The 27,391-nt window shown below is 43.8% G+C and overlaps 2 protein-coding genes across 5 annotated transcripts; one reads left to right on the forward strand and one right to left on the reverse strand.

The window, feature by feature from the left end:
* Positions 1–1,488: 1,488 nt before the first annotated feature.
* On the reverse strand, positions 1,489–18,731 carry SEC22C (SEC22 homolog C, vesicle trafficking protein). Of its 4 annotated transcripts, XR_011377824.1 has the most exons (8): positions 18,620–18,731; positions 12,113–12,321; positions 10,119–10,282; positions 8,002–8,181; positions 5,647–5,765; positions 4,347–4,412; positions 2,568–2,761; positions 2,015–2,136 (listed from the first exon to the last, which is right to left on the reverse strand). XR_011377824.1 is itself a non-coding variant. In XM_030830279.2 (7 exons), exons 2-7 carry the CDS (start codon positions 12,292–12,294, stop codon positions 1,936–1,938), a joined length of 912 nt encoding a protein of 303 aa, XP_030686139.1. In that variant the 5' UTR covers positions 12,295–12,321; positions 18,620–18,731; the 3' UTR covers positions 1,489–1,935. The 4 variants fall into 4 exon arrangements, 3 of the variants coding, with proteins under 3 accessions (XP_030686139.1, XP_060163842.1, XP_030686143.1); XM_030830279.2 differs by lacking the exon at positions 2,568–2,761 and having other exon boundaries at positions 1,489–2,136; XM_060307859.1 differs by lacking the exons at positions 2,568–2,761; positions 18,620–18,731 and adding an exon at positions 18,395–18,580 and having other exon boundaries at positions 1,489–2,136; positions 12,113–12,346.
* Positions 18,732–18,873: 142 nt separating this feature from the next.
* Positions 18,874–26,757, forward strand: SS18L2 (SS18 like 2). The gene is made up of 4 exons (XM_030830278.3): positions 18,874–18,991; positions 22,558–23,100; positions 23,338–23,414; positions 25,309–26,757. Exons 2-4 carry the CDS (start codon positions 23,032–23,034, stop codon positions 25,394–25,396), a joined length of 234 nt encoding a protein of 77 aa, XP_030686138.1. The 5' UTR covers positions 18,874–18,991; positions 22,558–23,031; the 3' UTR covers positions 25,397–26,757.
* The last annotated feature ends 634 nt before the right edge of the window (positions 26,758–27,391 follow it).

The following is a 27,391-nucleotide window of genomic DNA, read 5'->3' on the forward strand; positions in this document are numbered from 1 at the left end:
GGATCACAGGCTCAGACCCCAGACCATCTGGGGTACAGGGCTACATGGCAACACCAATAGCACACGGGCTCAAAAAGAAAACAATACATTGGGCAAGTTGTTCTAATCAACGTTTAAAGCTTTGTGTGTGTGCTTCTAATATAAAAAGATTTGTCTCCCCTCCTTAGCTTCCCATCCTATTTCACCATCTGTTCAAAATTATGTCCCGGAAAGCCTGAAAATTCACCTGCTGGCTATCCAGAAAATTATGCAGATGCAAAATCAGTGGAGACAACTCTGAAGTTTGCATCTGAGGATGTTGCCAGCATAACTTTCATATCCAGATACTTTGTTTGATTAAGAATAGGAAATTCTATTATAAGAAAATAAAATTACCATGGCAACATTTTCCCAACACAGTTCGTAGTCACATGGACTTTTAAGTGACACTAAGGTAGCTCAATAACAATTCACTACCAGTAATGACCAAGTACGACTGAATTCCCTAAAATGACATCCTTGCTTTCCCCATCTGCTCAATAACTCTTGCAACAGTTTTTGACTATTAAAAACCACCAAAATAGGATTTTTTAATTTATCAAGATCACATAATTCAACCCAAAGTATTCTATGCAATTGTGGTGGAGCTATTCAGATTCTGGACTTCTATGAAGAACAATCTAAAGGGCAAACTTCCAAAACGGCCTCCTGAATGGTACTGGGCAACCCAGTCTGAAATTTCTAGAGACCTCAGGGATCATATTCAGATCTAAATTTTGGAAAACTATAATCAGTCAATATTTTGACAATGAGAGAAAGAAAAGTAACTTTTCAGAGCACTGGGTTAATTATAAAGCTTTATAAGCTATAAAGCTCTAAAAAAGTTAACACACACTTAACTCTTGTTCATAAAAAAATGAGGCCCTTAATCTAATTAAGATGATTGGGAAAGGTGCGGAGGAGTAATTGATTTGGGAGATCTTCTGAGAACAAGTACACAGGGTCAAGTATCAAATGACATGATTCAAGTGACAGGTATTCGGCTGCCACCTAAAAGGCTGATGACAGCAGCCTCTCCCACCTGGGACTGCAAAGTGCCACCGTATGAATATGTGCCTAGCCTACTCTAGTTTGTGGCCAACTGCAAGGAATCCTGATATTCTCATTTCTGCTCATGCTTATAAGTTAATGATCCGGTAGCACTGGTTACTCATTTTTAAAAATATTCAGATATACCTTGCAAATAAATACAAAACATTTCTGTATCCCTACAATCCCACTACCATAAAAGGTTATACATAAATTTAATGAATTCAGCTTTCTTAACCACTTTCTCAGCTTAAGTTTGTCCTTACTCTAAGGGAAGCCATGTTCAACTTACATCTTATATTTAAATATTCTAGAGGTATCATATCAGACCTAAGTTATCAAAAAATGTAAACAAAATTTATCCATCTTATAGTTATAAACCACTTTTTAAAGTTTTTAATTCACCCTCTACTGGCCCTCAAAAAAAAAACCTAACCAAGTCACATTTAGACTGAAAAGCTGATACAGATTTTTAAGTGGTTCCTCAGAGACAACTGCCAATTACTTTAAACTACTGTTATTGAATCTAGTGGCTTATTGCATCACTCAATTTAAAAGACCAAAACGAGTCCATTTTGGTCTTCCAATAATGCTCTTTCTGAATAAGCCCCCAGATTCTGCCATCCGAAGTAATCGTGCTGAACTGGAGATGCTGCAGTAACCCTTGGCACAAACCTGGGACTGGATGTCAAGCAATCTTATGCTTTCAACTGCACCTATGAAAAATCTCAGCTCCCGGGATCAATCCGCTTTGGTTGAAAGGAACTTCAAGGGTGGAAACTTAAGGTGAAGTCGAGAAGCAAACAGGGGAACACCGATGACCCTCACAAGAAAATCAAAGGATCCGTTCATCCCGTGATGTCATCCTCACACTCCACAGTCAGACTGCTTCTCCTGAAGCTGCCTCGTCAGTATCTGATATGAAGACAGGAAAGCCACTCCTATGTGGAAGAGGATTTGCCAGAGGTTCCTCAGCCCATGCAGGTACATGTTGCCCAGGCAAATAAAGAGCAGCATCAGCACCACCTTCATGGTCCTGGCTGGACTGTAGAACAGGTACAAGTAACACTGAAATGACACCAGAAGAGGAAGTCCCATCAGAGATAATGAAATGGCCAAGGTCAGACGCAAGATTCACTTATCGTACCTGCCACGCAGTGTCACTTCATACACATTAGCTTATTAAACTGCATTCATTACAATGGAGCTTGGACTCACTGGATCAGCTGCTGTTAATCACTGGATGAAAGTGGGGATTTGGAAGAGGTAAGAAAAGTGAAAAAGACATCACAGGAGGAACTAGAACATAGCACTTTTGAAAGAATTCAAGAAAGACAGACAGAAATGCCCAGGCTGTGCTGCAGAGAAAGAAGAGATGCAAGTCAGGGGTAGACAGCCAGGCTAGAACACCCTAACAAGATCGACAGGCCTCCAAATGAATTTTCCTTCAGGGGGGTCATAACAGGTGAGAAAGCTGCTGAGAGAAGCTGTGCTCTTACTATTTTAGCGTTTCCTGAGTTACAACTGCATAGGGGACCACTGTTCCCTAGACAGCCTCCTTGTTATGTCTTCAAAAGCATCTCTGAGGACTTCCCTGGCGGTCCAGTGGTTAAGACTCCATGCTTCCACTGCAGGGTGCACGGGTTTGATCCCTGGTCGGGGAACTAAGATCCCACAGGCCAAGTGGCACAGCCTAAAAAAAAAAAAAGAGAGGAAAAAAAAAAAAAAAAAGCATATCCGACTCAGGGAAAGGTCTTATAGCAGGGAGAGTGACTGATACTTCCTGTAGGGCTATCACACAGAAAGAGGCCATTCTTGTTCTGCAAAAGGTGGAAATCATGTTTTGGTTCAATGTTGGGTTTTTTGTTTTTTTAAAAAGACACATTCTCAAAACACAGAACAATCTGACAAAAGCTCAGGCGGGGAGGGAGAGAGCTCCCCATCGAAAGAGCTATCCAAGTAAGACTGCAGTTGAGGGGATGAAGGTGGAACTGTAAGATACCTGCAGCCCTGAAATGCAGGCTCCAGGAAACTTCTCCTGGCAACACCCAAGGTCTTAGAGACTTGTTTTCTAAAACAATGAGTGCATTTTCAATCTTGGGATGAAAATTTCTTTTTGCACAATCAGGTAATTCTTAAAAACAGGCCATCTAGGATGTATGCAGGAGAGAGAGGAAGTGCTCTGAGAGCAGAACTTTTCATTTTTTTAAAAAAAAAGGAGAAGAAGAAGAAGAAGCTTAAACATGCAGAAAAGGTACTAAAACCCTAGTCCGTGTGGAGGATGAGGAAAGAGAGTCAGGTTTTTACTAGAATTAACTCTGCCTATAGGGGATTCAAAAGCTCCTTTTCACCCGACTCCTTAAGTACACAGCTTATTTGAAAATAACCAGTAATCAAAGGGCTCTAGTTAGTGTTATAATTTTTGTTTCATTTCCTAAGGACAGATTTGACTCAGATGGTATTACTATTAAAAACAACAAATTTTTTAACCTAGTCCTGTGTTTGAAGAGAAACACATATACGGGGGCTTCCCTGGTGGCGCAGTGGTTGAGAATCTGCCTGCCGATGCAAGGGACACGGGTTCGAGCCCTGGTCTGGGAAGATCCCACATGCCGCGGAGCAACTAGGCCTGTGAGCCACAACTACTGAGCCTGCACGTCTGGAGCCTGTGCTCCGCAACAAGAGAGGCCACGATAGTGAGAGGCCCACGCACCGTGATAAAGAGTGGCCCCTGCTTGCCGCAACTGGAGAAAGCCCTCGCACAGAAACGAAGACCCAACACAGCCAAAAATAAATAAATAAATGAATAATAACTAAAAATGAATATCTGCTTACAAAAAAGAAAAAAAAGAAACACAGATACATAGGTGTCACTTCTGCAGAAGGACATTTCTGTACTTGGACGCCCCGACAATAAGCACGAGGCAGGACCCTGCCTCATACTGGTCAGGCCCAACCCAATCCCCACTGCAGTCTCACCCCTCGCTTCTTGGGATCCCAGTTCAAATTCCTGGTTTCTGTCCTGCACTGTCAAAGGCCCTGAGGCCTAGGGCAAGTGGCTTTCCCTTTCCGAGCCCAAAGGTCTTTTCTCTGTAAAATGAGAGGATTGGGCAGGATGGGTGGAGGGTCCTTCCACTAAGGGCTGGTACTATATCCATCATTTGAACCAAGGCCTTGGTGGAACAAAAGCAGGATCTAGAAACTTGCTGATGGTTCCAACAGAACAAAATAAGGCCATGGGTTTAACCCACTCACTAAAACATCAACGTTTCACCCACCTGGAAAATGCAGGCTACAAAAGGAATAAGAAAAGCCAGAATATTTCCAATTTCTTCATGTGCAACCTAAGATAAATATGAGGAACACAAGGAAAGGAATATTTAGAGGACACGAAACATTATGACGTGAAGTGCTTTACTCCGCATTGGGTCTGGTATGGTTGACAGTACAAAATCCCCGGCTGGGTGAGAAATAAGCCCCCATTCACGCATCGCACCGGGGGGTGACATGAAATCCTTCTGAATGGCCTGGACACACCAAGCGCCCTCCAGTCCCCATGCATGTGTGCTGAGCCCTCAACCTGGAATGCCCCCACCCCCAGCCCTGCCACCTCTCAAAATCCAACTCATCTGTAAGTGCTAAGCTTTCCCCAACTCCTCCCACCCCCCGGTACTGCCACCTCCTTAGCGATGTTGTTGCACTCTGCTATGTGCCCCAACTCAGGGACTATGTCTTGACCAACGAACACCTGTTCTAGTGCATACAGACACTCGGTAAGCATCTGCTTATGAGTCGTCATAAACAATAGGAGTGGGAACCACACCACACATTGGCCAAAGACGGGGTGTGGAAACAGCCAGCCACCACTCACAGCCCAGGCCTGCTGCTGTTCCCCAAACACTTCGGTCCCCATAAGCCACCTGAGATTCAGTCTAAGCTGCGCTTCAGACTTTAGCCACCACGTGCCTCGGTGCGAGCGTTACGGCTCTGTTTTTAATAGTAACATCTATCTGTTCATGTTCATAGTGGTTCCATACTTTTTCTTAAAGTGTTGGAAATACTTCCAAATTTAAAAATAATATTTAAAAAGCACTGAAGTAGAAACGTGCTTTGAGATGAGCAGGCTGGCGAATCAACTTCGCGGTGACACAGTTCTTTTGACAAAGACACCAGGAAGCTGGTATCTGAATGATATCAATCAGACTAAGAGGCCACTCTTCCCAGGGGAAAAGAGGGCCTGAACGTTAAAGTCTGAGCATCAAACTTCTGCCCTGGATGAACAATCCAGCCCCCGCAGTGACTCCTGGAGTCCCCAGGGCCATGGGGTGGCCTGATGTCCTTGAAGCAAGTTTTCCAATTCTCACCAGTATCCCAGCAGGGCCCTTTGGCGTCTTAGGAAAACAGATACAAAAGAGCAAGTTTCATATTTGTTCAACTTATGACAAAGAATGAAACGAGAAGTAAAAATTTTACTTCAAATTTTAAAATGTAGTACATAATAGCCTTATAAATAATATGTATCCCCATCCGTTTCTTCCATCATGTGTCTTTTGATTTAAAATGTATATAAAAGGTTACCTGTAAAGAATGTTCTGCGAGGTGAATTCCACGAATGAGGTTCAGAGCAGCGCACATGATGTTGAGAATAAGAGAGAGGATGCCCAGGGCTGTCACAGGTTCCATTCGGAAATTAGGAGCTTCACAATGAAAAACGAGAAGTGTCTAATGAAAATAATTTCCGTATGAAGGAAAAATAAAGACATTAACTAGACTTCTGCTAATGAAAAGGTTTATTATGTTAAACACACAACTGCAAACATATTAATTTAAAAAGCAGCTGTAGTTAGAGGGGGAAAAGGCAAGAAATGAAGGACAGAATGGATCTGGGAATCCAAGGTGAATTTCTTCCAGAAAGAGGCCACTTCTCTGAGCAAGCACAGATTTTTCAAGTGCTTCATTTCCTTTCTATTTAAAACAGTGGTTCCCAACCAGAGACGATATGGCCCCTCAATCAGTGTCTAGAGACATTTTGGGTTGTCCCCACTGGGGACAGGTTGCTACTGGCATCTGTCATGTGTGGAGGCCATGAATGTTTCTAGACATCCTACAATGCACAAGACAGCCCTCACAACAAAGAACTTCCAGTACAAAATGTCAATAGGGCTAAGGTTGAGAAATCCTGATTTAAAGCAGTTTATGGCTTTAGCTGTAAATTGGTTGTCAAATCCTGAAGCATTTCTATTACACAGCTCAACCCTCAGCTTGTAAAATGTTCCATTCTTTTTCTCACAAGGACAACATTCAGTGTCATGGGTGCTTCTGGAGCAATTCACAGCAAATGCAATTTTTTTAATTCCAAAATTATTGGGAAGAGGAGGGAAACATTGATTATTTTAGCTACAAGCTGTTTCTGGAACTCTAATTAGGACAAATGATCATTCTCTCTTTAAAGGTAACTGCTGAAACGGATTCTGGTTCACCCAATTAAATAGTGTCCCACCCATTCCCTTGCTATGTTCCTTTTAAATCATCCTTTCTTGTCCTTACATTTCCCACATACGCATACACACACACAGATATCTAGCCACAACCCAACTGACGCCTACTGTTAGTGTGTTAGAGTTTCCACTGAGCAATTCAAAGTTTCTGTTAGAACAGAGCATGCTACCTGTAAAGGTTCTAGCCTTGGAACAATAGGGGGAGTCAAACCAGAGTAAAACATCCTAGAAAGACAGGCAAGTTGACACTTTCTGGATTTTCTCCTCTTGTCTAAGTGTTTATAAGACAAAACATACATCACAAAGTTACCCTGTCTACAGACACGGCAAAGGAGAAGCTTGGGGTCTGATTACCCAGTCTTCCTTCCACAAAAGTTAAGTTCAATCCCAATATAAATTACAACAACTTATCGAATGGCATAAGAGCCAATCCAGGAATTTACTGGTTGAAACAGATCAAATCGAAACACAAAGTTAAGCCAAAACTGTGAACATTTTTAATACACCACTTTCAAAATTCAAGCAATGAATTTAGTATAAAACTGTTAAAACAAAGTAATTAGACTGTTATAATGTAGATGGTTCTGTCTTCCAGGGAAGGATTCAGCTTTTATACCGTTACAGAATTCTTAGAATGTAAATATCCACTTTAATTAAAGATTGGTTTAATTGTGTGTAACTGTAAACAAGGAATGCAAAAAAGCATGCTTTGCTATGTGCTAGGCATTGAGTGGCTACTGGTGTTAATGCCAGACTAAGTCTCGGACGCCAGGGCACTGTGAGCACGTTCATTAACACCTCATTCCTCAGATAAGGACTCGGAAATCCAAAGGGATAGAGGGATGTTCCCGGGTCCCCCAGAGAAGCAGAGAGTGAGAGGTCTAGAAGCCCTGGCTCTGGCCCCTGCCCACTCTCAACCCCACAGCCCTCCACTCCCTCCATCAAGGAGCGGGGGTTTCTCAGTGGAGATTCCCAATGTTTCACTAAATGATGAGATAAGGACTCACTGTCAAAGGAAAAAAGGAGAGGGGGAGAGAGAGAGAGAGAGAGAGAGAGAGAGAGAGAGAGAGAGAGAGAGAATGTACAAATCTGTACAGTTCAATACGTGACTTCCAGCAAAAGAGAGTGAAAATCTCCTTTACACCATTTAAATGTGCAGATTTCACCCTGGTTAAGAAAACAACCTGCCAAGTCACTCTTCTCCTGAATTTCGTCAAAAGAGTTGCCTCTCTTCAGATCGACTCACTGGTCACAACAGTTGAGTTTTTTATAACAGCCACCTGGAACAAGATCAGCCCATGTTTCTCCCCAGGTATTTTATACACTGCCCCCCACCCAAACACCTTCCTACTTCCTACTAAAACAGTCATTGTGCATTTGAAATACACAATCTCACCTCACCTTTATCAACGTCAGAGAGCAGCAGGCCACTTACCAGGCTCCAAGTGCATCTGTGGGTGACCGTTCATCACCCCGTTAGCCACATCTGTGTCCTCCAGAGTGAGAACCACTGGAGGCTGGAACTTGAGTTCCTCCTGAATTTTTTCTAAGCTGCTCTCCATCTGGGTGGAACTTACATAGTTAAAATGCCACTTCACTTTCTGAATGACGCTGTCTGCGAAAAGAGAGCGACCCAAGCTGAGTGTCTTCATTACAATGGATGTTATAAGACAATACGTACACAATGAAGTTTACACTTCTAAGCAAGCTAGTAAGTCAGCCAGACTCTGAAGAGTGTCAACTACACTCTTCTACATGAAGGTCAAATGATTAGTACGTATCAGGACTGGTCTCATCAATCTCTTCAAAGCAGGATAATTAAAACGTGACAGTCTGTCCATCGGAACCTCAGTGGCAAGGGAGTCAGGGGACAGAGGCTTGAGTCTTAGCTCAGCCGCGACTCCTCGTACAATCCTGGGCCATTCATAGAATATTTCTAAGATAGAAAAACGGGGACAGTCATTTTTGACCTGATTATCCCAAGAAAAGGCGTGTGAAAAAAAATTACAAATCATTGTGAGTATGTTGTGCAAACTAGGATTATATATCTGAAAGGTACTGGTTTTAATTCCTTTATTTACATTAGTGTTAACCATTACTAAGTTTTAATAAGTATTTGAAGTGAAGTTTCATACATATTGGCAAAGCAAAATCATGTATAATTCTAAAAAATCATGTATAATTCTAATATCCACATACTTTTACTTATATTCTACTCGCACTCAGTAATGAATAAACGTGATGCAGGGAAGGGTCTCCTGTGAGACCAAGCCCACCGCTTTGGAAGGAAGGCGCATGCAGAGATGAGGGGAGAGAAGAACACAGGTCTACCAGCTGCCCATCAAATAAGAGCCAAGGGATGCTGCAGCTGTGGTCCGACTGGGGACAGCACGCCCTTCAGAAGAAGAAGTGGGGCTGAGAGCGGCAGCTGGACCAATCCTCACAGGGAGACTCAGGCAGAACTCATGGTCTATGTCACAGGGCTACCAGACTGGGGCCCGAGTATCAGGGAGCTCCCCAGCACCAAAAGGGGGTCCTGGCCCCATCACTGATGGGCCAGCCAGAGACCACATGAGGGGATGTGAGCAGTAGCTGCCAGAAGCATAAGTGGCAACCCTTCCAGGTGCCAGCCCTGCACCTGACCCTGAGTACCAAATGCTGCCAGCCCCTCGTTCAAGAGCATCACAGGGACCATGGCGATTTACACTGAGACCAGAGAATGTCCCCCAACTCCCACCTCTACTCCTCCTCTCCAGGATCTCAAAATGACTTGAATCACGGCTGACAGACACTGATAGCATACGCTATAATTACCCTGCTGTGTTCCAAAGCCCTGAGCCTCCACATGGCCTCTCTGGCAGGGCCTAGAAAAGGAGTATCCTCTTGCAGAGCTGTGCTCCTCAAACCTCCGCATGAAGGGCCAGTTTTTTCTTATTTCCAAATGGTTGCAGACAGATACTTTGATAAAATACAACTGAAAATATCGCAGGAGTGCCAAATTACTGTAAGAATTTCTAAACTCTTATTCTCACTCTCTGTACGTCCCTCATGCTGGAAGAACGGGTACCACCCTTGAGCAGCGCTGCTCTAGAGCAGGGGTTGGCAGTGTTCTCAGAGTGCCAGAGAGTCAATGTTTTAGGCTTATGGGCCCTAGATGGTCCATCACAACAGCTCACCTCTGCTAGGGAAGGGCAAAAGCAGCCACAGACAACCGGTTAGTAATAGAATAAGCATGGCTATGTTCCACTTTATTTACAAAAAACAGACCCTTGGCCCACAGTTTGCTGACGCCTGCTCCAGAATAAGATACAGGTTTCGCCATTCTTCCACCCTGCCCCAGGCTCTGGAGAGATGAAAAGCCAGAGGGTTCAACCTCCAAGCTTGCAGGCCCCTTCCACTGCTGTGAAATCTCATGGTATAAGGCTGCTCTCCAGTGACACGTTACAGCACCTCCAGTGGTTTTCCCTGACGGTCAAAGCCAAATCCAAACTGGAAATTCTACATATACAATGCCGCGAGAGAGAACAATCAATACGAACGAGGGTTACGAACCAAATTCGAGAAAGGCGTATGGCCTGGAGGCTAGGCCAATGCAGGTGGTGTCATAGGAAGCTGTGAATTCCCACCACAGGGTCTCCAGGAAGCAGAAGGCCATGGCTGCTGGACAATGGCAGGAGCAGATAGCCATGCAGGCTACATCCCTCGAAGAAGAAAAGCTGGAACAAAAGAGCGTCATCTGCGTTACCAGGGAACAGACCCATGTACTCGCATCCCGCACCCAGACGCCACGTTGCCTCAACTCTGGATCTGCTGGGCCTTGAATAGTCCTGGAGCTGTCTGTTGCATCTCTTCAGCTAGACCTGCCGGGGACCGTGACTTTCTTATACTTCATCTAAAATGTATAGTGGCATTTGCCACTGACAATGTGTGATCACTCTAACTTATTTATTATTAACTAAGCTATGGGACCGCTCACCTGTAAGGAACAAAAGCCTTAGTTTCCTCTGCGAAAATAATGGTGAATATTTAAGTCAAAATACAAATGAGTAGAACATTTTACATTCTACTTTTCAAAAAATGACTGAAGTACCCAGAACTTCATTTGAAGTGATAGGTTTTTCGTTCGTTTGTTTGTTTGAACAGAGAAAAGGTTTCCTATTTGAGGTACAGCACAAAGTTCGCATAGATTGTTAGATAATCACAGCATAATGAGGAAGGGACCACCGAGGAAGGTGGTTTCAGGAACCCAGAGAGAGGAGCTGTAGATGTGGGCAGATGCAGCTCAGCTTTTGCCCCTCTGCACCCAGAGCCCATACCACAGGGTGACAGCTTCATATGCCTACTATCTGGATCCCTCCTCGGGCCACGACCCTTCTCGCCTGACAGTACCACCAAGCCTGGAATTAGGCCTGGACTTTTCCTTTTGTTTTCCTAATTCTGAGACTGAGTTCCCCTGAAACGATGCCACCTTCTCAGGTCAATCAAAAATTTACTATTCAAGGGGAACAAAAAGAACTTGGTAAGTGAAGGTCTAAATTCTGGAAAACAATGGTGTAAAATCTATAACAAGCCATTTTGAGATTTCGAAACCTGCCTTGCCCCATCCCTCCGTAGAACGGCTTTTTACTCTAACCCCTAGAATAAGAAATGACATAACACATGAGGAGCAGACCTTGGTGCCTGGTTGCCTCCATTCAAATCCTGGCTCTACCATTTACTACCAGTCTAACCTTAGAGAAGCTGTTTAACCTTAGTTTCCTCCTCTGTAAAACAGGTATAATACCATTATCTACCTCATAAGCCCATACAGCACTTAGAGTAGTACCTGGCCCATGGAAAACAATCATATTAGCTCTTATTACCATGATTATTGTAACCACTTGATTCCTACTCCCACTGGAGCATTTGCCCCACTGTGTAATATTCAGTTATATATTTCTCTTGTCCCCTTATTAGACCTGGAGTTCCTTGAGAAGAGGGACCTACTTACGCTCATTTTTACTCCCCTGCTCCTGTCATATAAACATTTTTTACTTTAAAATGTTTAAAAAGTGAAAAAATTAAAAAAGCAAAAACTGAAGGCAGGAACTCTAAGTCTTTTCTCTGATTTTCTTGGCTTCCTCACTCTCGTCCTTTTCCTTTCCTGACATTTTAATCTAGTATCTCCTTTCGACTCACCTTTTTTCCACCCCTGCACCTAATGCAGAAAAAACTACCAAACTAAAGGCATGAAGACTGGGTAACCAGGGCCTGCCGATGCTCACGGCCGCTCTGCCCGCTGATTCACTTTGCCATACGGCAGAAACTAACAGAACATTGTAAAGCAACTATACTCCAATAAAAACTAATTACAAAAGAAAAAAAAGAAAGAAAGAAAGGTGGGAGTTGGGGCAACAGTGCTTGAGTCCCTTTGATTCTATTGTAAATACACACAACCTTGGACTGCTGTCTGATGTGAGACCTGCTTTTAACACACAGCGTCATCAGCATAATGTCACCTCTGCACGTGGTTAAGATGTTCTTGAGCAGTGAACATGCTTGCTTACTGGATACTGAAGTCAAGTCCTTCTGCAGAACCTCGACCTGGATACTGGGCCAGTCGCAAGGCTAAAGTCTTGAGCCGTCTCCTGCATTCCAGAAAATCTTGGCTGTGGTAAAAGTCAGTGGAGGCCGAGAGGGGCAGTCCATCCCTCACCCTAACCACACAGGCAAAAAGGATCATGGACATGGTCCACAAGAGAAGTCATGAGGACACCTGAGGAAGGAAGGTCACCTTGTTACTGAGGGCCGGGTGATGAGCCAGGGACACCACCGCCCTTGAAATGTTCACTCTGGGTTGTTTCACCCTCACCCCCACCACAAATATGAATGTGGCTTTTATTTTTATTTCCCTGCCCTCTACTGCTATGTCACTCCCAATTGTCCTCCCTCCATTAGCCTCCCTGTCTCTTCTTCACTTGTAATCCTCCTTTTCCTTCTCTCTAATGAATCTCTCCATTTGCAGAATTAAACCAACTGGGATGAGGGAACAGAGACCAGAACGGCTCAGGAGCAACAGCAGCGACAGTGGGGAGCAGGACAAAGGCAGCAAGATGGTCCCAAAGGGCCAGGAAGAGCCTGACACTGATGCAGCAGGGGTGGGGTCCAGGGACCTGGGCATTTCAGGTCATCCAGCGAGGTAGGTGCTGAGCAGTTTACTTGCCATATCCTCACCTGAAGTGGAGGGCTTTCTGAGCATTTAACCTAAAGCTGGCAGCAAGGAAAGCAGAAGGCAAAAATAAAACAGAGAGGATAGTATGACCTACTGAATTTCTGCACATCTGACACAGAGCCAGTGTTCAAAATGATGAGAGTTCCTACAGATGGCTAAAGGAAGTCACTTAGCAAATAAGATACTAAATTTTGAGCCATGATATGTGACCACCATTAAGCAACAAAAGGAGACAGATTCTGAGGCCTCATGGCACCTGTGGCAAATTAGAACAAGGTGCTTCTCGAGGTAGAAACAACCCTGGACCAGCTCTGCTGGCAGGTGGGTGTCAGCCCCCATCTATTAATTCTGCAGGTGCTCATACAGGGCATAAATTGCACCTCTGCATGTGGCAGCCCTGCAACCAGGGATTAGTGAGGAGGCTAGTACAGCTTTGATGCATCTTCCTATGGACCTACACATCCTGTTTCACAGATCCTGTTGTCAGATCCTCTACCTGGACAGGATATTAACAGGTATGGGCACTGGTGGACTTTTCTCCCAAAGAACACTAGGGATGTAATTTGGCATCTCAATTACCACGAGCTATAGGAAACAGGAGCCCCAGGATGTACACTACTCTCTTCACCTTTGTGCCTCTGTGCACTCTTCGCCTATATCTACACTCCTCTGATCTCCCCAGATTCAAATCCACACCAAGGACTGTCTCCAATACAAAATTAAAAGTAAAATACCATTTAAAATCCAAAAAATGATCTCAATAAAGCTATATTTTATAGCTTTTCCATCTGTAATGGATGAATGGATAATTAATTATTCCCATTTTATACATGAAGAAACGGCAGTGGTATAAAAATAAGAGATGGCAAAAAGAAAAATCAGTCTACCAAGCAACAGACCATACTCAGCCCATTTGTCCCATCTCCCCACACTTTCCATTGAAGGGTAAAAATGTGAAAAGTCTCAGGAGATAGAAAAGGAAGAAATAAAACTACTCCTATCTGCAGATGGCACAATTGTCTACATGGAAAATGCCAAAGAGCCTACTAAAAAAGAACTCCTAAAATGAATGAGCTCAGCAAGGTTGCAGAATATAAGACCGATATACAAAATCAATTCTTTTTCTACGTACCAGCAATAAACACATAGAAACCAAAATTAAAAATAAAATACCACTGACAATCATCCAAAAAAATGATCTCAATAAAGCTATACTTTCTTTTTTTTTTTTTTGCGGAGGCCACTACTGTGGCCTTTCCCGTTGCGGAGCACAGGCTTCCGGACGCGCAGGCCCAGCGGCCATGGCTCACCGGCCCAGCCGCTCCGCGGCATGTGGGATCCTCCCGGACCGGGGCACGAACCCGCGTCCCCTGCATCGGCAGGCGGACTCCCAACCACTGCGCCACCAGGGAAGCCCAAAGCTATACTTTCTTTAATGCAATACTTAGGTGTTAATCTAACAAAACATGTATAGGACTTGTATGCTGAAAACTACAAAACATTGCTGAAAGAAATCAAAGAAGTCCTAAATAAATAAGGAAATATATCATGTTATTAATTGGAAGACTCAACATAGTAAAGATATCAATTCTCCCCCCAAAGTGATATACAGGTTCAATATAATTCCTGTAAAAATATCAGCAAGATAGCTTGTAGATACAGATAAGATTATTCTAAAATTTATATGGAAGGGCAAACAAGCTAAAATAGCTAAAACAATTCTGAAAAAGAATAAAGTGGACTGTACCTCACTATCCTATTTCACGATTTACTGTATAGCTACAGTAATCAAGATTGTGCAGTACTGGCAGGGGGACAGACACACAGATCAATGAAACAGAATACAGAACCCAGAAACAGACCTACACAAGAACAGCCAAATGATTTCTGACAATGGTGCAAAAGCAATTAAATGGAGGAAGGATAGTCTTTTCAACAAATGGTGCTGGAGCAATGAATATATCTATAGGAAGGGAGGGAGGGAAGGAGGGAGGGAGGAAGGAAGGAAAGAAAAAAAGAGAATCTTGACCTAACCTCACACCTCTCATTATTTTGATGATAATCAAAATATATCATAAATTTAAATGTAAAAAGTAAAACTATAAAAGTGGAAGAAAACATAGGAGAAAATCTTCAGGACTTAGGGGAAGAGTTCTTATGTACGACACCAAAAGCATAACCCATAAAAGAAAAACAGTAAATTGGATTTAATCAAAAATAAAAACTTTTGCACTGCAAAAGTCCATGTGAAGAGGATGAAAAGAAAAGCCAGAGACTGGGAAAAAAATATTTTTAAACCACATACCTAATAAAGGACTCTAGATATCTAGAATTTTTAAAGAACTCTCAAAACTCAACAGTTATAAAACAAATAATTCAGTTAGAAAATGGACAAAGTACATGAACAGACATTTCACCAGAGGATACAGAAATGGCAAATAAGAACATGAAAAGATGTTTAGCATCACTAGCTATTAAGGGAAATGCAACTTAAGATCACAATGAGATAATACTACATACTTATTGGCACAGGTAAAAATTTTTTAAGTGATAATATCAAATGCTGGCAAGCATGCACAGCATTTGATGTGCACATAATGTGTGAGAACTGGATCTCTCACACGTTACTGGTAGGACTGTAAAATGGTACAGTCACTCTGGAAAATACTTTATTTTAAAACTAAGCTTGCAATTATCATACAGTCTATCAATCATACTCTGTACTATCTCTGCAATTTCCTGTCAGTATAATTACTTTAAAGTAAAAACAGAAAAAAAAAGTATTACCTTAAGGTTTTTATATCACTTAAAGTATGCTCACACTTGCTTTTTACATTTAAATGTCATTTTAAAAAATCTCTACTAGTAGAACAATAATCTTTTATGCTAATTAACTGTAATTCTGATGATTTATGCATGCATGTTGAAGGGCATGTTTTATAGGGAGCAGCTCCATTCCTACATGACATTTCTAAACTGGTAGGTACTATAATCTCTGAATTCATTAAAATAAAAGCCACTTGCAGATAACCAGTATTCAGTTTAAAACAGGAAAGCAGTGGCATGAATCTGGAAAATCATGTCACAGTTACAGAAAAAATATTATCAATTACACAAGGACAAAGGCAGCCTAAGAGTGCTCACCCCGACATACAAATCTGTCTTTACTAGCTCCTTCTACAGGCCAGCAGACCCTGTAACCTGGCACTACGTCTGGCACATATTAGGAAGCCCTCAATAAAAACTTTTTTGTTGCTGTTGTTGTTATTGCGGTACGCGGGCCTCTCACCGCCGTGGCCTCTCCCGTTGCGGAGCACAGGCTACGGACGCGCAGGCTCAGAGGCCATGGCTCACGGGCCCAGCCGCTCCGCGGCACGTGGGATCCTCCCGGACCGGGGCACGAACCCGCGCCCTCCGCATCGGCAGGCGGACTTTCAACCTCTGCGCCGCCAGAGAAGCCCAATATAAAAACTTTTAAACTAATAAAACTTATAAAAAAAAAAAGTTAAGTTTTAAAACTAATAAAAATTTTTCCATGATAAATCTCTACTTGCAGAGGAAAAAAGAGGTTTACATAAATGAAGTTTTAAAAAATAGAAACTGAAATAGTAATCAAATATAGCACTCTAGTTACTATTAGGTTTTATCAAAATTATATTTTAGTCTGTCTCTGCCATTTCCTAAATCCTTTTCTCAGCATCTATTTATAAACTGCTCATGTCAGAGATTATCCATATTCTACCAGCAAAAGACTGTGCTTAGCTGGAGGGCCCCCTTGTTCCAACTGGTTTCTTTTCATCCCTGTATCCTTAACCCTCTCTCAAACCCCTGCCACATACACTTCTCCTCCCTCCAAAAGAGAGACAGAAAGAAAGGGGGAGAGACAAACAGCATTAAATGACCAGGCCTTGCAATATAGTAATTTAAAGAAGCAAAACAAGTTTCACTTGGCACACAAATATTCAAACACAAGCGTTCACCATAAGGCATTACCCACTACTCAAATCCAAAATACAGAAGACAGGGGCTTCCCTAGTGGTGCAGTAGTTAAGAATCCACCTGCCAATGCAGGGGACACGGGTTCGAGCCCTGGTCCGGGAAGATCCCACACGTCGCGGAGCAACTAAGCCCGTGCGCCGCAACTACTGAGCCTGCGCTCTAGAGCCTGTGAGCCACAACTACCGAGCCTGTGTGCCTAGAGCCCGTGCTCCGCAACAAGAGAAGCCCCCGCAATGAGAAGCCTGCGCACCGCAACAAAGAGTAGCCCCCTCTCGCCGCAACTAGAGAAAGCCCGCGCACGCAGCAATGAAAACCCAATGCAGCCAAAAATAAAATAAATTTTAAAAAAATACAGAAGACAAAATAGAGTTATGTCACCCTTACTGAATTCACCTTCAGCCACAGGACTTGAGAACTGGTTACCTCATTTGTAGTTCAAGAAAGTGCCTTGGTTCCGCATTGCTTGGGGATGGGGTAGGGAGAGGGTAGAGGTCAAGTCTGTCACTTGTTAGGAGCTAAGAAGAGTGGGGGGCTGAATTTGATAGCAACTAATATTATATGCCAGGCACTGTGCTAGGAACTTTTACACTGATAATGTTATTTAATGCTCATAACCATCTATGGGGTAGGCATAATCTGCACTGGACAGAAGGGAAAACTGTAGCTCCAAGGCTTAAGTGGTAGAGCCAGTATTCCATCCAAAACCTCCTTACACAAAATACTGGAAAGCCTCTGATCTTTCCACTACACTCTGCTTCTCTAAATCCAATCTTTGGGATTACAGCTACTCTATTTCCCGAAAACAATTCCTTCCCCTGGAGCACTGATACTTAGAACTAATCAGAGACCTGTTAATAAAAGCAGCCAAGGCCTAGGATTACACTAGTTACAACTTCTCCTTACTCATTGTATTACTTTGGATAAGTTGGTTTTCCTCTCTGAGCATTGGTCATCTTTGGATGCGGTGGATCTCTGAGGCTCCTTTTAAGAATAAAAAGCTTTGGGACCCCAAGATGTCCTCTGTGTTGTAAACACAAACTCTTAGAGCTATAACAACATTGTCTAAAATGTATTTTCCAGAGCAAACTGTGATGTCAATTTAATTCTGTTTAGCAATATTAATGCACTTTCAATTATTTACATTTTTATTTTACTAAAATTATCTCTATCAGAATTAATTCCCTTCTTTGTAAAATTTAATGAAGATTTACCCTATCCACCGTCTGAGCTTTATTACTTTTCTGACCGTGCCAGTTACTTTTAACCACTGGGAATATTCTTTTGTGGCTTTGATGTCTACAAACCTAATTAAGCACCGGGGTGCTTAATCCTTCTGGCTCTGGAAGTCTAGATGTAATACTGTAACAGACACAAATATACAGTACCTCTGAACATCTGATATTCAGAAAAGCTGGTCTAGTGCACCCAGTATTTGGTAAACCAAGTCTTATAATATTGGCACGCGAAGGGAAGTTTGCTATTAAAACACGCTACCTGAGTTTCGTGGATAATTAAGGAAACAATCATCCCCTCTATCATTTGGACACACCCCGTCTCCTCCCACTGGGGGCAACGCTCTACCCGCGTCGGCCGCTGAGGGTTCCTGGCAGGCGCGCACCTCGGATCGTCCTGTTGTCAGGAGAGCAGCCGGCGGCAGAAAAGGGGGGGCAGAAGACTTCGGGACGCCAGACGAAGCCCTGGAGAGCTAAGCCGGGCCTGATGGCTGGGCGGGCCCGGGGGGGAGGGACGGCCCTCCACCTCCAGGCCCGCCCTGCGCCACACCCGACGCCGCCAGCTCTTGACTAACAGACCGCAGCGCCCGCCTCCGCCCGCCAGCCCTCACCTCGCCCCGCCAGCGGCCTCCGGGAGTCGGCGCCCTCCCGCCGCGCCGCCGCGCCACCCTCAGCCTTCTCCGCAACCTTAGCCCACCCGGCGAACCTGGCCCAGGTCACCGGCGGCGCGCATGCGCGAGTCTTGAAACACCACTCCACGCCCTCATTCGCTGCTGCTGAGCAACACCCACACCCGAACCTACCAATCCTGGTGCGCCCACACTGCCTGGTCCCGGCGGAGTCTTGAATGAAGCGGTTCTTAAAGGACTGCGACCCGAATTTAGATGGGGCGTGTGTGGGGCGCGCCTCCCAACTTTCCTCACATCTGTTGGCTCTCACCCGCGGGGATTTGAGTTCCAAGCCTGTACTTCCCACGTCCGGAGGTGAGAGAAGTTTTGCAGTTTAAGCTCAGTTCCTGCCGGGTTAGCGAACGGACTGACGTGGAGGCAGGGAAGTTCCGCGTGACGCCGCGACACGCCCGGGGCGTGGGTTCAGTTGTCTGCTTGGCGGGAGGCCCGAGATAGGCAAACCAAAGAGCACAGCCACCTGCCAGCCTGGCTGAGATGCCAAAGTCCGACCCCCAGGAACACACCCCAGTCTGGGGGTGGACGTACTCACAGACAGATGACCGGCTGAAGGGAGATTGGGAAGGAGTGTTCATCCATTTATTCATTCAACAATTTTTGAGCACCTGCTGCGAACCAGACACTATGCCGGGCACTGTGGACACAGCGAGTAACTCCTGACAGTAAAAACTATGCTAGCAGAGCAGAGTGAGAGCACCCATCCCACAATACACAGCACGTGTTTAAATACAAACCGAGCTATGTGCTCTTCCGAGAGGAGCACGGGTTTTGAAAGAATTTACAGGAGCTTCTGGTCTGGACTTGGGGGTTCAAGGAGGCTTCCCTGAGAACGTGACATTAGACGAGTAGTAGCTAACTAGGCAAAGGGAAGAAGAGTGTTTCAGACAGAGAGATGTATAAAGAGCTCTGTGCGGACTGCAGCAGGGCTCCTTGAAGGATGAAAACCAACACTGGATGGGGGTGTGGGGAGGGGAGGTGGATGGGGAGTTATTTAATAGGCACATAATTTCAGTTGGGAAAGATGAAAAAGTTCTGGAAATAGATGGTGGTTGCACAACAATGTAATGTACTAAATGTCACAAAACTGTACATTTACAAATGGTTAAAACGGTAAGTTTTGTGTTATGTATATTTTCCCACCAAAAAAAAAAAGGAAAGAAAGAGAAGTAACTCAGAGTTTATTTTTTTATCATTTAAATTTTATTTATTTTTTATACAGCAGGTTCTTATTAGTCATCAGTTTTATACACATCAGTGTATACATGTCAATCCCAATCGCCCAATTCATCACACCACCACCCCTCCCCTCCCCCACTGCTTTCCCCCCTTGGTGTCCATACGTTTGTTCTCTACATCTGTGTCTCTATTTCTGCCCTGCAAACCGGTTCATCTGTACCATTTTTCTAGGTTCCACATATATGCGTTAATATACGATATTTGTTTTTCTCTTTCTGACTTACTTCACTCTGTATGACAGTCTCTAGATCCATCCACATTTGTGTCTCTACAAATGAGCCAATTTCGTTCCTTTTTATGGCTGAGTAATATTCCATTGTATATATGTACCACATCTTCTTTATCCATTCATCTGTCGATGGACATTTAGGTTGCTTCCATGACCTGGCTATTGTAAATAGTGCTGCAGTGAACATTGGGGTGCATGGGTCTTTTTGAATTATGGTTTTCTCTGGGTAGATGCCCAGTAGTGGAATTGCTGGGTCATATGGTAATTCTATTTTTAGTTTTTTAAGGAACCTCCATACTGTTCTCCATAGTGGCTGTATCAATTGACATTCCCACCAACAGCACAAGAGGGTTCCCTTTTCTCCACACCCTCTCCAGCATTTGTTGTTTGTAGATTTTCTGATGATGCCCATTCTAACTGGTGTGAGGTGATACCTCATTGTAGTTTTGATTTGCATTTCTTTAATAATTAGTGATGTTGAGCAGCTTTTCATGTGCTTCTTGGCCATCTGTATGTCTTCTTTGGAGAAATGTCTATTTAGGTCTTCTGCCCACTTTTGGATTGGGTTGTTTGTTTTTTTAATATTGAGCTGCATGAGCTGTTTATATATTTTGGAGATTAATCCTTTGTCCGTTGATTCGTTTGCAAATATTTTCTCCCATTCTGAGGGTTGTCTTTTCGTTTTGTTTGTAGTTTCCTTTGCTTTGCAAAAGCTTTGCAGTTTCATTAGGTCCCATTTGTTTATTTTTGTTTTTATTTCTATTACTCTAGCAGGTGGATCAAAAAGGTCTTTCTGTGATTTATGTCAAAGAGTGTTCTTCCTATGTTTTCCTCTATGTTTTCCTCTAAGAGTTTTATAGTGTCCGGTCTTACATTTAGGTCTCTAATCCATTTTGAGTTTACTTTTGTGTATGGTGTCAGGGAGTGTTCTAATTTCATTCTTCTACATGTAGCTGTCCAGTTTTCCCAGCACCACTTATTGAAGAGGCTGTCTTTTCTCCATTGTATATCCTTGCCTCCTTTGTCATAGATTAGTTGACCATAGGTGTGTGGGTTTATCTCTGGGCTTTCTATCCTGTTCCATTGATCTATATTTCTGTTTTTGTGCCAGTACCATATTGTCTTGATTACTGTAGCTTTGTAGTATAGTCTGAAGTCAGGGAGTCTGATTCCTCCAGCTCTGCTTTTTTCCTCAAGACTGCTTTGGCTGAAACTCAGAGTTTAGAGAGTAAAGGAGTAGAGTGAGAGCCACTAGAGAGAGAAGAAGAGGTAAGACCATATAGGCTCTTGGAGGCCATGGTAGAGTTTGGGACAGGGGAAAACTGATTGGATTTGCATTTTGTAAAAATCACTTTGGCTGCTGATGTTAAGATCAAAGTGGAGAAGGCTCATGGAAACTGTGGTAGGACCAGCTGGGATGCCAGTGCAGTTGACTGGGCAAGAGAGGATGAAGCTGGAGCTTAGGCAGGAACAGTGGTAAAAAGGAAGAGAACTGGGCAGGCTGCAGAGAAATATAGGAGCAAGATCAACAGGACTTGGTAATGAATTGGATGTGAAAGGGTGACAAAGTAGCTTCAAGGATGATGCCAGTTTCCACAAGTGATCCTTCTCAAAGTTTACATCACCAGCCCAGTCCTTGGCCCTGAGTTCCAGCCAAACAGCCAGCCACAAACTTCAACATCTCCATTAGACATCACCTCAAACTGTACACATCCACAGCTAATTTATCACTCACACTTAGCCCTCTGTTACATGGGATGAAACCTCCTCCGAGGGATGAATAAGGGAATTGTGGAGGGAGAGCGCAGCAAAGCAGATGAGCCTGCTCTGGATCAGGGCCACCACTCAGGAAAATGAAGCTCTAGAAGTCAGAAATGCCCTGATACCCTTTTTGAGGAGTAAAGTCTTCCAAGATCTGCCTCCTAAATTAAGTGGCTGCTTCTCACTCTCTGCTACAGAGAAAACCAACCTTGCTCCCATGTTTACCATGGATGGACTAGACAAAAGAGAAGACAACCAATTCAGAGTTTTAGTGGTTGCCAGCAGTAACAGGGTGGCCCAAGAGGTTGGCCCAGCTTCCTCCCTTTATCTTGCAGCAAACCACCTCCGCAGTATGGTGCATAGGCTGTGCAGGGCAGTGGTTGAGATCAAAAATTCTAAAGCCAGACTGCTTCTGTTCAGATACTGACTTTGCCCTTAGTAGCTATGAGATCTTGGGCAAGTAACTTAACCTCTGTTTTCTCATCTGTAAATTGGGGAAAATAATAGTGCTTTTTAGGGTTGTAAATCTGATTTAAAAAAAAAAAAAAGAAGGGCCCAAAGGAAAAAGAGGCCTATAGGCGAGTTTCTCCTTCAGCAAAGGGTAAATCTGACACTGGTGTTTTCTTTGGCCCTGCAGGGTTTGGCTTGGCAGAAGGCAATGCCCAGGGTTCAGGCTCCAGACGCAGGCCTGGAGGCACCAGAGTGGTGTTGAAAGAGGTGTGGATTTGGAGCCAGATATCCATATTCCAGCCTTGATAAGGCGCTGCCGCAGACAAGCAGGGCCCAAAGCCTAAAAGGCAAGGAGCTGACGCCGGGCCCCGCCCCTGGTGGCTAGCTTGCGCAAACTCAAAAGATCCACAAACAGCACCGAAGCCCCAGGGGCAGAGTCGGAGGAGGACGCTGAGAATCGCTCTTGCGCGCCCAATCACAAATGACGTTCCGCCTGTTCCCCGCCCGCTAGGTGGGAGGACCCAATCAACGTCGAGAGCGTATGCTCACTTATCTTGGGTCCTTGCTGCGGCTGTAGGGCGTCTAGGGCTGCTGGTCAGCTCTGGTCTAGACGCGCAGGGGTCTGCAAGCGTGAGGCAGCCTTCCAACCTGGCTTCCCGGGATGTCGGTGGCCTTCGTGCCGGACTGGCTGAGAGGCAAGGCGGAAGTCAATCAGGAGACGATCCAGCGGGTGAGCGCTAATGCGGGCAGAGCGATCTTAGCAGAGATCCCGAAGTGCTACGGGTGCTAGAAGCTTCCTGGAGTGAGCAGCTGAGACTGGTGTGCGTAGGGTGACTTGCCGTCAGATGGGAATGAAGTCAACAGAGGCGCAGGGGCTGGAAATCCCGGCATTGGGGCGGGGGCGGGGAAGGAGGCAGTTGTCCCCGCCGGCCTGATGTCGTGCTGCACTGACCCTTTGATCTTTCAGCTCCTCGAGGAGAATGATCAGTTGATCCGCTGTATTGTGGAATATCAGAACAAAGGCCGGGCGAATGAATGCGTCCAGTAAGTCCCCTCCCTATTCCCCTGACTAATGAGTTTGGCGGGGAAGCCAAACTATAGGAATACAGCAGGTGACCTGAACTAGGAGTCTTGAGTGATTGATCGCAGATGAGGCTCAGAGAGGTTACCTGCCCAAGACCATACGGACAGTGCACTGTGAAGCTTGGAGTCAGACGTGGCTCCCTCTTCAAAACTTGAATTATGCTCATTACAAAGACTGCTTCACGTGAAGCCATGTCAGCTGATGACAGCAGGGATGGGGAGGAAAGCGCTCGGAAAACTAGTGTCCGGAGATGATGAGAGCAGTGGCTGCTTTCTGGTCGTGGAACTCTGGCTCATACTTTTCTTGTAACACATGCAAAGACCAATAAAAGATTTCCAGGTTAAGACAGAGGTAAATTTGGCACAGTAATTTAACGTGCCCTCTAGCTGTATGCCAAAATGAGAGAAAACAACCTCTTCTAAATGTCGTTCCAGGAATTATGCCCCATTTATTACAGAAACAAAAAAATTTATTTCATTGTTACCGAAGCCATGCTTTTCCCACCCCCTAAAAAAGTAACCTACAATCCCTCACTGAACAGCTCAGTGGAATAGTAGAGATATCCATCTTTGGGTAAGTCTTTACATTGGACACTGGCATTTGGTACTTTGCTTTTGTACAGTTTATAGTAAACACTCTCATTTTTCTATATGGAAAATAGTTGCAAAACACTCCATTTGGTGCAGTGATTCTCGAACTATGGGGTAAGAAAGTTATCAAAATCTCCTAATGGACCGTTTCACACTGCACCGTCCACGCTTCCTGCCCCCTAGCCTGATTTGTTTTCCTAGGTGGAGAGCTCTACCCCCTGATTGAGAATCGCTATTACAGTAAGTGTGCATTGATCATGGAAGTGTCTTGTCCCTTCTTTAAGTTTGTTCAAAAAAAATTTTTTTTTGGGGGGGGGTGCTGTGTGGCATGCGGGATCTCAGTTCCCCGACCAGGGATCAAAACCGTGCCCCCTGCATCGGAAGCATCAAGTCCTAACCACCGGACTGCCAGGGAATTCCCTGTTCAAGATATTTTATAAGTAATACTGAGTACCAGGCACTGTTTCAGCCATTGGGGAATCAGTACCAAAACAGATACCAGCTCTGCTTTCATGGAACTTACCTTCTAGACTGTAGAGTCATATAATTAGGCACATACTAATAAGCACTTCGAATAAGAATAAAGCAGGGTAAGTGGGGGGAAGAGCACTACTTTATACCAGGTATCTTTGATGTGACATTTGAGTAGATGCCTTAGGTGGGGGAGCAGCTATGCAGATACGTGAATCAGAGAGAGTATCAGGTGGAAAAGCCCCCAGGCTAGAGCGTGCTGGATATCTCCAAGTCATAGCAAGGAGGCCACTCTGGCTAGAACTCGGTGAGTAAAGGGAAAGTGGTAGGAGATGAGATCAGAGAGGGTAACTAGAGGCCCTGATCATATAGGGCCTTATAGGCCATGAGGGCTCAGCTTTACTCGTAATGAGATGGGAGCCTTTGGAGGGTTTTGAACAGAGGTATGACATGGTCTTGACCTAAATTGTACAGTGATCACTCAGGCTGCTATGCGGATAATTAGAGTCGGGGTGCAAAGGTAGAACAGGGAGACAGGTTAGGAGACTGCTCCAGCAGTCCAAGCAAGAAGTGATAGTGGCTTGGCCTAGAGAGGTAGCTATGGAAGTGAGAAGTGAGAACAGGTAAGATTCTGGATGTATTTTCCTTCAATATGTTAAATAAGAAGGTTGACAACACTGAGTGATCCAGTCAGTGGATGAGCCATTCACTAGGGTGGATAAATTCTTTTCCAGTTTTTTGTTCATGTTCAGTAAAAGCAAACGTCTAATTTTTACCTGTTTTTTACCCATAGGTACCAGCATGTGTTACACAGAAATCTCATTTATTTGGCCACCATCGCAGACGCCAACCCAACCAGTGCTTCAAAAGCAATGGAATAATCTTCCAGTTGGCTGTTGTGAGGAGTAATCAAATGTAATCTATTTCCTAGGAAATAGAGGTAGGATTCTTACCCACTCACCTGCTTTGAAGGTGAATGGAACCTCTGTAGCTCTTTTAAAAATGTGAAAATGCAAAGAAAGCTACTAAATTAACCGTATTCTCAGAGAGAATATTTATTTTAATAATTAAGCGGATTCGCTCAATTAAGTTGACTCCAGGTGTCCTCCTTCCTGAAATAAGTGTGTTCGGACATCAGGGGCATCTTCGAGTCTACCTTTTCAGTTTCAACGTGAAGAGGAAACTGAGCAGGTATTGGGCGAGACTCCCGACTGAGACCCTGCCAATGGACATGTAACTGTGTGTGCCCTCCTACCAGTTTGTGGTTGTGGACCCCCTGACTGCTCTTTTCAGGTTGCTTTGAAATAAAGCTTGCCTTTCCACAAAAGACTGATATTGAGGTATAGCAATTTTCATGTAATAAGTCTTCCATTTGGTTTTTGAGAAAAAGTGTAAAGACTTAAAAATATATGTAACAACACCATTATCATTGCTAACACAATTAATAGTTATTCTTAATTATTATCTAACATCATCTAATAGAAGATGTGATAGGGGAGGAAGAGTATCTTTTTCTTTCTATCCTTTCAAGGTTCTTGGCTAGGTCTCTGTAACAAAAGACAGATTAATAAAAGCATACAAATTTATTTAATATAAGTTTTATATGACATGGGAGCCTTCATAAGGAAATGAAGACCCAAAGAAGCAGTTAAACCCGAGCATTTTTATAGTAAGTTTGATGAAAAGTAGAAAGTCATGGAAAAATGTGATAGGACATAAGGTTATGAGCTAGGTGTAGTAAACTGGAGGGAACTTAGTAAGGCCTTTTCAAAATCTGTGTCCCTCTGGATGTAGGGAGGACACTTCTAATATGAGGGTCTCATGACCTCTTTCATGGGAGAAGGTCTGAGAGTCCTTCCAGCATCTGCCATTTCTCAGATTCCTTCAGCTTGAAATATTCAATATGCCAAGGTACCATATTTTGGAGTAGCATGCCCTGAATTCCACGATGTTCAATTTTCTTTTGTTCCCACAAAATGTGTTTTTGTTGATGTGTCTGAATCAGGATCCAAACAAGATTTACACCCTGCATTTTGTTGATGTCCCTTAAGTCTCTAAAAATACTTAACAGTTCCCTTTTCTTTTCTTTGCCATTTGTTGGAAAAACTAGCTCATTTGCTCTAAAATTTTTCACATTTCTGTTGTATCCCTGTGGTGTCATTATATCTGTCCCACTAATCGCCCACTTTTCCTATAAACTGGTAGAGGCTCATTCAGACTCAGGTTCTAATATTTTTGGCAAGAATACATCATAGGAAGTGCTTGCTTTCACATCACATCAGGAAATAACCTAATCTGATTTATTATCAAGTTCCTGATAGCCCTTCACTTAAATTATGATCTACCCAGCTTTGATCTGTTACTTCCTCAGGGATTACATAATGGTGATTTTCTATTTTATTGTTCTTTTTGCCTCTATTAGCTTTGTTCTATAAAGAACTTTCCCTCTTTGAGACTTATCTGTTAAATGAGGCAAAGAGATTCTTGTGAACCCCAAATTAAAACCTTTTGTTGGAGTCAAGGGTTGCAACCCAGGGAGGCTGTAACATGTAAACAGTGAAGAGAGACCTCATTTTGAGTCTCAGATCTAACACAACCTCTGAAAGCTCTGTTTCCTCAGCTCTAAAATGGGGATAATGTAAGTAGTATCCGCCTCCTGATGTTGTGAGATGGAGATAATGCAGTTGAGAGCTGGGCACATGGTAAACAACCAAGTGTGTTAGCTTTGTGTGTTAGCTGAAGGCTCTGGCCCTTTCTAGGCCTTCTCAAGTCTGGAAGGGAGCCTGCTCCCCCACCCGTTCTGCCATCTGTAGGGTTCTAACTCATCATCGGTCTCCTCCCTCCTCTACTGTTCATGTGGTTTGTGCTCATACTCC

Source organism: Globicephala melas, chromosome 11 (genome assembly GCF_963455315.2).
Source record: "Globicephala melas chromosome 11, mGloMel1.2, whole genome shotgun sequence".
Classification (NCBI taxonomy): Eukaryota; Metazoa; Chordata; class Mammalia; order Artiodactyla; family Delphinidae; genus Globicephala; species Globicephala melas.